General features: G+C 55.7%; 1 protein-coding gene across 11 annotated transcripts; it reads right to left on the bottom strand.

Moving 5' to 3' along the window:
• Positions 1–3,600: 3,600 nt before the first annotated feature.
• On the bottom strand, positions 3,601–9,229 carry DOK3 (docking protein 3). 11 transcript variants are annotated; one of them, XM_055082875.1, is made up of 6 exons: positions 8,897–9,214; positions 7,929–8,131; positions 6,675–6,980; positions 4,886–4,985; positions 4,603–4,775; positions 3,601–4,504 (listed from the first exon to the last, which is right to left on the bottom strand). In XM_055082875.1, the coding sequence occupies exons 2-6, from the start codon at positions 7,998–8,000 to the stop codon at positions 3,806–3,808; spliced, it is 1,350 nt and encodes a 449-aa protein (XP_054938850.1). In that variant the 5' UTR covers positions 8,001–8,131; positions 8,897–9,214; the 3' UTR covers positions 3,601–3,805. The 11 variants fall into 11 exon arrangements, with proteins under 11 accessions (XP_054938850.1, XP_054938851.1, XP_023972018.1 ...); XM_055082876.1 differs by having other exon boundaries at positions 7,929–8,127; positions 8,897–9,210; XM_024116250.2 differs by having other exon boundaries at positions 7,929–8,027; positions 8,897–8,985.
• Positions 9,230–10,558: the final 1,329 nt, after the last annotated feature.

Here is a 10,558-nt window from a genome sequence, read left to right as displayed (position 1 = left end):
CTCTGAGCTGTCTATCACCCTGCCACCGTTGCTTTGCTCCCGTTCTCTCTTGAACCCACCCCAGTCAGGCTCTTGTCCCCACCAGTCCTCTGAATTAATTCCCTCTTCAAAAGGTCTCTAATGACTTACAGGTTATCAAATCAATGGTGGTTTCTCAGCTTTCCTCTTACCCTGTCTAGGAGCAGCTCTGGTCCAGGTGCACTCCCTCTTTCCCATGGCTTCATGCCTTCCTCCTGCCCCACTGACTGCTCCTTTTCCAGCTCCTTTGGCAGCTTGTCATTTACTTCCCAAAGTGACCATCAGATGTTTCCTCTCTACATTCACTCTCTGGGACCCCATCCTGTTCTGTGGCTATCAATAACACCTATATGCCAAAGACTCCCAACTAATATGTCCAGCTCTGGCCTTCCCCCAAGAGCCCCAAGACTCTAGTATCCAACAGACTTGCAATTTCCCCAGCTCCCTAACTCCTTCCTCACTTCGGTTAAACAAAAAACAAACAAACAAAAAAAACCCCCACAATACTATTCATCTGTCTGGTCCAGTAAAAATTATGGTTTTCCTTCCTTTATCTTCTGTGTCATACATCAGATTCTGCAAATTCCACCTTCAGAATCTGTTCCACACCTGGCTTCCATGGTTGTCCCTGATACTTGTCTCATGCCTGGACATCTTAACAGTCTCCTGATAGAGCTCCCTGCTTCTACCCTTACCCAGTCCAGAGTCTTCTCCATGTAGCAGCCAAAGTGGTATTTTTATTTTTATTTATTTTCTTAAAAGATGTATTTATTATTTTATTCATTTATTTTATTTATTTCTGGCTGCATCTAGTTGCGGCACACAGGATCTTCATTGAGGCATGCAGGGACTTTAGTTGCAGTGCACGGGCTTCCCTCCAGTTGTGGTGCACAGGCTCCGGGGCGTGTGGCCTCTGTAGTTTGTGGCACACAGGCTTTCTAACTGAGGCGCACGAGCTCAGTGGTTGTGGCACACGGGCCTAGTTGCTCCACGGCATGTGGGATCCCAGTTCCCTGACCAAGGATCAAACCCGTGTCCCCTGCATTGTAAGGTAGAATCTTTACCACTGGACCACAAGGGAAGTCCCCAAAGTGGTATTTTTGAAGCAGAAATCACACCACATCACCCTCAGCTTTTAGCATTCCAGGGGGCTGGCATTGTGCTTAAAACTAAAGTCTTTCAGACATACATGACACTGATAAACTGGGTCCACCCCCCATCACTCTCCTCCTCGCTCACTCCATTGTAGCCACTCTGGCCTCCTCACTAATCCTCCAACACAGCAAATGTATTCCTGCCTCAGGGCCTTTGCACTTGTGACTCCTTCTGCTTGAAACACCTTCTCCCAGATATCTGAACAACAGGCTGTCTCATTGTGTTCAGGTCTCTGCTCAGATGTTGCCTCCTCCTTCCTTGATTGTCCTATCTAAAACAGCAGCCCCCTGACACCTCACCTGCCTAATGCACTAGTCCCTTATCCTCCTTTATTTTTCCCTATAGCACTTACCACCATTTGACATTATATTAAGTGTTTGTTTCTTCATTGCCCTTTGTCCCCATTAGAAAGTCAGTCCTATGAGAGCAGGGGATTGTCTGTCTTGTTCAGCATCTCCCCAGTGCCTGCACACAGTGGATATGAATGAACAGATGAAGGAAGGACTGAGAAAGTGAAACAGCAAATGAGCAAAGGAAGAAGTGGCAGCCTGGGGCCCCGGGCAGTCCTCCAACAGAGAGGGCCCTGGGATCCCATTCCTTGGGCCCCTGCACGGCTCAGACCTAGATGGTGCTACTAAGAGCTCCCTGCACAGGCAGCCCCTGGGTAGAAACAGGCCTTGGGCTAGGACACAGTGCCCCCTGGTGGTCAGGACACCTGCAGCTCCAGGGCCAGTTCCCTAGATGTTTCCGAAGACTTTCTCTTCCACAGTCTGGTTGGAACCTCACAAAAATAGCCATGAAACAAAAAGGTTGAGATTTGTAATAAAAAAAAAAGTATGCCAAAACAACAAGAATCTACTGTATAAAACAGGAAACTATATTCAATATCTTGTAATAACCTATAATAGAAAATAATTTGAAAAAGAATGTATATATGTAACTGAATCACTTTGCTGTACATCTGAAACATTGTAAATCAACTATACTTCAATTATATAAATGGGCTTCCCTGGTGGCGCAGTGGTTAAGAATCCGCCTGCCAATTCAGGGGACACAGGTTCGAGCCCTGGTCCAGGAAGATCCCACATGCCGCGGAGCAACTAAGCCCATGCACCACAACTACTGAGCCTGCGCTCTAGACACCTAAAGCCACAACTACTGAGCCGTGTGCCACAACTACTGGAGCCTACGCGCCTAGAGCCCGTGCTCCGCTACAAGAGAAGTCACCGCAATGAGAAGCCCGCGCACTGCAACGAAGAGTAGTCCCTGATCGCTGCAACTAGAGAAAGCCTGCGTGTGCAGCAACGAAGACCCAACGCAGCCAAAAATAAAATAAATTTATTTTTTTAAAAAAAGACTGCATCATTGTGAAGTGACAGTGGAGTGTCACCACTGTCATAAAGATGAGGTTTGGGATGTACCAAGGGTGTGAGCAGCTGAGGTGGAGTTGAGGTCAAGGGGCCAGGAGGCTGGATATTTGGGGGCATGATCCTTGTGTGCATGGTGGCCCAGCGTTGGTGACAGGAACAGCAATAAGGGGAGGACAGTAAGGCAGGCACTAAAGTCTTCAAGAGACTCCTTATTTCCTTCTGGAATGAGGACTCCTTGAGAACAGGACTGTGGCTGTAATGAACATGGCCGTGACCTCAGTGCCTGGCACAGAGTAGGCACCTGATCAAACTCGAATGAATGTATGCTTGGTATGTAATTTGATCTTTATCCTTGACAGTTGAGGAAGACTGAGGCCAGGGGTTCCACAGAAGTGTCTGTGCATTTCTGAGTCTCAGTGGGGAGTGTTTTGGGTGTGTGCACTTTGAACTCCCTTCCACCGGCCCGTATCACGCCCCTCCCAACTCCTCCCCAGCCCAGGCTTTCTGGCCCCTCAAAATCAGCCTCCACACTGCTTTCCTGGCTGACTATGTCCCTCTACTGAGGATGAGACCAAGCTCATTGTAGGATGGTGAGACCTCTCACGTGCGGCCAAGTCTCCCTCAGCACCTTGGAGCCCTCCGGGTCCATGGTCTTCCCTTGCTCTCTGCACCCACGGTGTCTACCTTCATCCTGGAAAGCTCCAGGGCTCACTGCCAGCCTGGTGAAGCCCTGCCTGCCCTTCACATTCAATTCAGGGGGCACCTCTCCCATCAGCAAGCCTTATTTCTCCCTCTGCCCTACTGTCAAGAGTTATTTCTGCTGAACAGGACCACGTGGAGCCGTAATTATCTGCATCTCACCCTCCTGCTCCAGGAGACTTGAGCCTACTGGTGGCAGAGGTCAGGTCCAGGTCACGTGTGTCCCTGGAACCCAGCACAGGGCACTGGTGTTTGCTGCAATGCCTGTGTTTGAGGGTCTGTGTGGACCCAGGCAAGCCACTGCAAGGAGCCGTTAGGGAGGAGGTATGGACTGTGGGCCACAAGGTGGGACGGAGAGGAGAACTAAAAGGCTTTATTACCAGCAAATCTGTACACTATACACTGGGGGCCGGCAGGGCACCTGAGGGGTCCTCCCCAGGCTGTCTGCCTTGTCCCTCCAGGCTAGAGTGAGTGTGGGGGTGTGTCTGCAGATGTCCATTGTTCCCCCACCCTCTTGTCGCAGGGAGAGCGCCTTCCTCTCCTCCGGCCGCCACGATACTCGGTCAGGGCCTGTCGCAGGGAGCCGGGCCCTTCCTGCGCTCGCGGCTCAGCAGCGTTACCAGCTTGGCCTTGAAGCCCAAGTGGGCGCCTGCGCGGGCGGAGATCCCGGCCTCGTCGCCGTCGTCGGCCAGCTCCAGCTCCAGCAGCCGCCGGTACTGGGCCTCCAGGCTGCTGTCATGGGCCGCGCCAGGCCAGCCCAGGTCCTGGCTATTGTGGTAGATGGGGCTGTCCAGGGAGCTGCGGCCGCCCGGGCCGTCCTGCTCCGGACAGCCGGCGTCGGGCGCGGGGCCAGCGTCCAGCACGCACAGGTTCTCGTATAGGTGCTCGGCGGCGTCCGGAGGCCGGCTGGCCGGCTTGCACACCGACGCGTAGAGCGCGGGCGCCGGCTCGTCCGGGGCTGCGGGGCCCAGCAGAGGGGGCAGGCTCTGGGGCCCGGGCTCGGCCGCGCGCGCCCTCCGGGAGCCGGGCGCCTCGGGCCCCGGGGGCACCTCCCGCAGCTCCCCCGGAGGCTCCAGCGAGGGCAGGGAGGTGGCCCGCGGCAGGGGGCAGGGCTGGGGCCCCGCCGGCTCCGGGAGCCGCTCCCGCTGGCGGGCGATGGCGGCGGCTAAGGCCCCGCATAGCTCGCGGGAGCGGGGGCTGACGAAGGCGAAGAGGCCCTCGCCCGAGTCGCAGCGGCGGCCGGCTTCAAAGGAGAACACGCCCTGGGCACGGGCGGCACGGGGAGTCAGCGGCTGAGGGGCCGCCCGCCAACCGCTACCCTTCCCTGCGGAACCAGTGGGGCGGCCGCCCAGCACCTCACCTTGTCGGAGCCGAACTTGCGCAGGAAGCGGTAGGGCCAGGTGTAGAGCGCCTGGGGGCTGGCGGGCTCGTTCAGCTGGATGGAGTCCTGGCCCAGCAGCAGGAGGTAGGGCCCCTTCAGCTGGCAGCGGGCGGCTGCCTCCGTCCTCTGTACCACCACTGGAAACGTGCCCACTGCAGGCACGGCGCCGTGAGAGCCACAAACACAGCCCCCGGGGGTCCCGGAAAGATCCCAGCCCTGTTTGTGCTAGGGCTGAGGCTGCCCCTGTACCTCCCCGACTCACCTTCCTGCCAGGAGGAGTAGATGGAGTTCTCCTCCATCTGGACCAGGCCCCTCTTGGGAGCCTCTGCCTCCCCTGATCCTTGGGAGCTCTCCCCTGTGCCCTGGGGAATGGGACAAGGTCAGAGGTTAGTGTCCCATCCACTCCTCTTCCCACATCCTTTCTCTGGGGTTCATGACAAGCAAGGGCACCCAGAGAGCTGAGTTCCAGTCCCAGTTCTGCCCCTGACACACAGCAAGACCCTGGACACCCCTCTGAGCCTACTTCCCCACCTGTAATCCCCACCGGCTCCCCCTTGAGGGTGCTGAGTGCTGTAAAGCAGAGGGCACAAACGAGGCTGTCCTCCATTGCCCTTGAGGTTGGTCAGCGACTGGGCCGGCCTGTGTGTGTCCCTGACAGCTTGGAGCAGTAAAGGAGTGGGAGCTTCAAGGGTGGGACCCACGAGTGAATGGCCACTTTTTCCTCCCATCTCTGGCCTCTTTCCCCATCTCCCACCATGTCCTTTGGGCTCTGACCCTGAGCTCTCCATCATGACCACCTTGGCCCATGGTACCATGGCCAGGGTCAAATGCAATGGCTTTCCACTGGTCTCCTTGCTCCTATTTACTTCCTTTTTTTTTTTTTTAATTATAAGAATTGTGGTAAAATACACAACAAAAAATTTACCATTTTAACCATTTTAAAGTGTATGATTCAGAACTTTTACATCACTCCAAATGGAAGCCCTGTACCCATTAACTGTCACTTCCCATCCCCCCCCTCCCCATTCCCTGGCAACCCCTAAGCTGCTTTCTGTCACTATGGATTTGTCTCTTCTGTATTTCACGTTAATGGAATCATACAATGTGTGGCCTTAGGTGTCTAGCTTCTCTGACTTAGCATGTTTTCAAGGTCCATCCATGTTGTAGCATGTATCAGTGCTTCGTTCCTTTTTATGGCCAAGTAATGTTCTGTTGTATGGATAGACTGCATTTGGTTTATCCATTCATCAGTTGATGGACATTTGCGTTGTTTGCATCTTTGGGCTATCGTGAACAATGCTGCTCTAAAGATTCTCGTACAAGTTTTGTTTTAACACCTGTTTCAGTTCTCTTGCGTATACACCTAGGAGGAGAATTGCTGGGTCATATGTTAACTCTATGTTTAGGTTTTGAGGAACCGCCACTCATTTTCTTTTGGTCCATCACAGACCCTATAAAGCTTTAAAACTCTCAGCTTCTGTGTCCAACTCCCCAAAGGCTTCTCCTAGCACTCAGAATAAAATCCCAAACTCCACATGTGGCCCAAGGCAGTTTCAGCTGGCTCGCACCGGACTCTCTGGTGTTGCCTCCTCCTGGGCCCCCTCTCACTCCTTACCTTCCAGCCACACTGGCCTTTCTGCTGCTTGAACATCAAGCTTTTCCCTGCCTCAGGGCCCTTGCCCATGCTGCTCCCTTAGTTCAGGGGGCTCCTCAGACCTGTGTTTAGGACACTCTTTCCTCAGATTTTTGCCTGGTGGGTTATTTGTCCTCAAGGATTCAGGAGCACTCTCCTCTCCTGAGAAGTCTTCCTGGACCATCCTAACATCCCTCTACTCACTCCTGGTCCCACCCAGCCTCTCATTTACTCCATAACATGCATGGCCATCTGAGATTTGTTCTGTGGGCTTCTGGGCTGTTTCCCAGGCTTCTAGGTGCTTGGCAGGTGCTTGCTGAGTGATGAGATGTGAATGAGCATGGAGATGAACAAGGTGTGAGTGAACTGGTCTCCCTGGCTGGCCCCTGGATGCCTTACCCGCCCACCCTGTGCTCACCGGGAAGGCCAGCTGGCAAATGGGGCCCATCCAAGACTGGCGGTGCTGTGCGGCCAGCAGGTGGCTTCGCTCCGTGGTGGTTAGCAGGAAGGCACCAGTGTCCCGCGGGCAGCTCTCGCCGTCAGCCGGCAGCACGGACACGCAGTCAGCCAGGCGGATGACCCGCCGCTCTCCTCTCCGGCCAGGCCCCACAGACCTGTCACCTGCTGGCCCCAGGCCACCATCCCGGACCTCCCAGCTCTCTAGCCGTGCCACGCCTGATGGGCCTCCTGCATACAGAAGACCCCATACCTTCCGCCAGGACTTCTGCAGGAGATGAAGATGGGGGAGATGACCCTCGGGTGGCAGTTCTCCCTGCAGCTCAGCCCAGCACAAGCCACTTAGCAAACACTCCTGGCCACCCAGGCTGGCCTCTGCCTCGCAGCTCTTCAGGCCACAGAGGATGCCTTGCCAGAGCCACCCTGGCAGCAGGAAGCGTCTGCGTCTGGAGTCAGTCAGCCCTAGCTTCAAATCCACCCCACGCTTTCCTAACTGTGACCCCCCCCCCCCCATAAGCACTAGGATCCTCATCTCTCAAAAGGTTATGAGAACACAGGGTTGGGGCTTCTACTGGGCAATGTCTGTAAAGTATCTAGTGGCCGGAGCAGACCACCTGACACTACTGCTTTGTTGGTGCACCCACCCCCTGTAAAGAAAAGGTCAATTGGGCCATGGGACAAGGGCTGGGGCGGGAGGGAGGCCTCAGTCTCATGATGGCAAGGAAGGAAACATGCAAATAGCGTCGAGCAAAGGAAACAGACGGTTTATCTGCCTGGGCAGCAGCTGCAGCTGAGCTGTGGCTGTGCAGGGCCTGCTACCCCAGGACAGGGCTGGGAGGAGCTGAGCTCTCTTCTGCAGGATGGAGCTCCACTTTTGGGGGCTCCTCCAGCTCAGCCTCCAGCCCTTTCGAGAGACCACAGTGCCACTAGTAGATGGGATGGAAGACTGTTGGATTAACCAGCCTCTCAGCCCTGCCCTGCCCCAAGGGTTCCATTCTTGGCTTCCCATCTGTAAATGAGGCAGGGTCTCGAAAAGGCCCACTCGGCCCAACCCGCTCAGGCTGAGAATGGGGCTCTGTTCCACTTCCCCACACCTGGGTTGGATTCCCCACCTGGACTCCTACCCCCATTCTCTCAGATTCTGGTGGGCTGTCCAAGGCTGGGGCAGAGGCCCACCACCTGTCCTAGGCAGCTGCCTGGCAGCCAGGGTCCCCACCTTGCCAAACTTGATGTGCTGCTGGTAGAGGATGCCGTCCTTGATGGGTGTCTCCAGAGGCTCCATGGCCATGGCCGCCGCTCCGAGGGCCTGAGGAGACTGGTGACAGACCAGAGGGGAACTCCTCACACTTCCCCTTCTGGCCACTTCCCCCTCCCTCTGTCCAGAGAGGCAGCTGCAGGGTTGGGGGAGGGGAGCCCTGTCTTCAGAAAAGGAGCTAGGATGGGGGTGAAGGGCATAACATATTTCTTCCTTGGGGTTCCAGCTGGCCCAAGGTACCCACTAATGCCAGGCAGGAGCCTTGGACCACCTGAGGGCAGATGACCCGTGCCTGTCCCGGTCAGCTGGGTGTGAGCCTCTGACCATAGGCTGCCTCCCGAATCAGGAGCTCCGACCCCTCCCCCATCCTGGGGCAGTTGTGTACCCTGGGGCCTGCCATTCCGACAGCCTGGTCCCCGCCCCAGGACCTTTCTCTAGCCAGACTAGCAAATTCCTTGCTTTCCCCCTTGGAGTCCTGGTTGGTCTGCTTTTCTTTATTCTGGAAATAGTTCTAATGTTCACTTGCTCCTCTCCATCTTCACAGCCCCTATCCATTGCCAGCTTTGGCATCTCCCCTTTGAACCACGTCCCCACCTGGGCCCACCGGTGGGGGTCCTTTCTGCTAACCCCAAACCAACCTGTCTCTCCCTTCCCTAAACGCTTCCTGGCCCCCAGTGCCCTGAGGTCTAGCTTGGACTCCTTGGCCCAGCATTCAGGGTGCTGGGTATTTTGGCCTCCACCTCCCCCAGCCTGGCCCCTTCAGGGCACCTCTCACCGTGCTGCTCAGGGCTCTGGGACTTCTTCCTCTGGGAGGCCTCCCCAGACCACCCCACGCTGTCTGAGAGCACAAAGGCCCTAGCCCTCATGGCACAGCCCCAGCCACGTGAGCGTGGGTGGCACGCCCCCAGCGGGTTCCCAGGAGAGCTCACAGGCTTTTTAAGCTTTGCTTCTTGCTGGAGTCCTGTTTAGGTCTTGTCTTCCTGGAGGCCAGTATGGGAGCTCTGCATATGAATCTGAATCCTGGGGACTGCCTCATTTCATTTATTCAGTGCCACCTCTGGGAAGGAATGTGTAAACAGGCTGAATACTGTTTGGGGGTCACATGTGGGGTGTATAGCTTCTCCGGCAGGAAATCTTTTCCAAGGGCCTCATTCACCTGGCTTTGTGCCCACTGTGGCCCAAGCAGCCCTGAGCTCTGGCAGCCTCAGACACCATGTCCTTTGCATTCTCATTGCCATTTCAGCGATGAGGAAATCAAGGCTCAGAAACATTAAGTAACTTACCCTAGGCCACACACCAAGTGACAAACATGGCTTGAGCAACTGCTGTCCTGCTGGGATAAGCATGTGGCCTTGCACATGAAGTGCCTGGACAGAGGAGCTATCACCAATGCTTTTTCTGTCTACCCCTTGCAAGATGTTGAAATCCTGGCCCATTTGCCAGCAGTCCCATGACCGCCGTCCACATTTATTCATGGCTGATCTGTCTGTCCCACTCACCTGTGAACTCCTCAGAGGGCATCTGCCTGGCTCATTTGTGTCCTGAGCCCAGCAGATATCTGGGCACAGAGCTGGGTCAGTGGGTGCTTGTGGCCTGAGTGGCAGTCCTGTGGAATCTGCTGCCCCCTTGGCAAACAGAGCACAGGGTTCCCTACTGGGAGCCTGTGTGGGCAAGGGGCCTGAGACAGGAAGTCTCTTCCTAAAGGGCCTTAGGAGAAGCCCCAGGACCTTTACACAGTGACAGAAGAGGGAGGCTGGGGCAGGGCAGGAGATTGTAACAGCCGACCAGAGAGACCAGCAGACCCAACCAACCATTTCCCCTTGGTCCATCAATGTGGTCCTTCTCTGAGTCATAAATCCAGGTAGACTAGAGGAAATACCCTAAGCCCCCAGAGGGGAACCCGGGTAGGCAGCTCCTTCCACAACTGAGTACCAGCAGGTGTGGCAGTACTGGTGGGAGATGCCAAGGCCCTACCTGAGAGGGGCTCTGGAGGTCAGAGAGTGAGGCCTGCCCAGGAAGCACAGGGCAGATGAGGCAAAACACAGAGGCTGAGACCAAAAAGGCTGGTATTTTAATGGCAGCTGGGGTAAAGAGGAGCAAAAATAGTAATTCTGGGGGGCACAGGGAGCAGGCAGCCAGGTCCAGCCTGGCCCAACCCAGGCCAGCTGGGCCGAGGATGCTGGCTTCTTGCCCACGGGGCAGAGGTGTCTGCTGCCCCCTTGGCAAACAGAGCACAGGGTTCCCTACTGGGAGCCTGTGTGGGCAAGGGGCCTGAGACAGGAAGTCTCTTCCTAAAGGGCCTTAGGAGAAGCCCCAGGACCTTTACACAGTGACAGAAGAGGGAGGCTGGGGCAGGGCTGGAGATTGTAACAGCCGACCAGAGAGACCAGCAGACCCAACCAACCATTTCCCCTTGGTCCATCAATGTGGTCCTTCTCTGAGTCATAAATCCAGGTAGACTAGAGGAAATACCCTAAGCCCCCAGAGGGGAACCCGGGTAGGCAGCTCCTTCCACAACTGAGTACCAGCAGGTGTGGCAGTACTGGTGGGAGATGCCAAGGCCCTACCTGAGAGGGGCTCTGGAGGTCAGA

This window comes from Physeter macrocephalus, unplaced genomic scaffold (genome assembly GCF_002837175.3).
Source record: "Physeter macrocephalus isolate SW-GA unplaced genomic scaffold, ASM283717v5 random_366, whole genome shotgun sequence".
In the NCBI taxonomy this organism is placed as follows: Eukaryota; Metazoa; Chordata; class Mammalia; order Artiodactyla; family Physeteridae; genus Physeter; species Physeter macrocephalus.
The sequence above is the reverse complement of the archived record's forward strand: the minus strand, read 5'-3'. Positions and strand labels throughout refer to the sequence as shown.

What these genes read in the sequence shown, in the direction of transcription:
- DOK3 (XM_055082876.1), bottom strand. Translation starts at nt 9,003, where the DNA reads ATGAGGCAGTCCCCAGGATTCAGATTCATATGCAGAGCTCCCATACTG. An exon ending in TTTGCCAGCTGGCCTTCCCG is followed by an intron (nt 4,986 to 6,674) that starts GTGAGCACAGGG and finishes CCCATTCCCCAG; the next exon opens with GGCACAGGGGAGAGCTCCCA. An exon ending in GCAAGTTCGGCTCCGACAAG is followed by an intron (nt 4,505 to 4,602) that starts GTGAGGTGCTGG and finishes GCCCGTGCCCAG; the next exon opens with GGCGTGTTCTCCTTTGAAGC.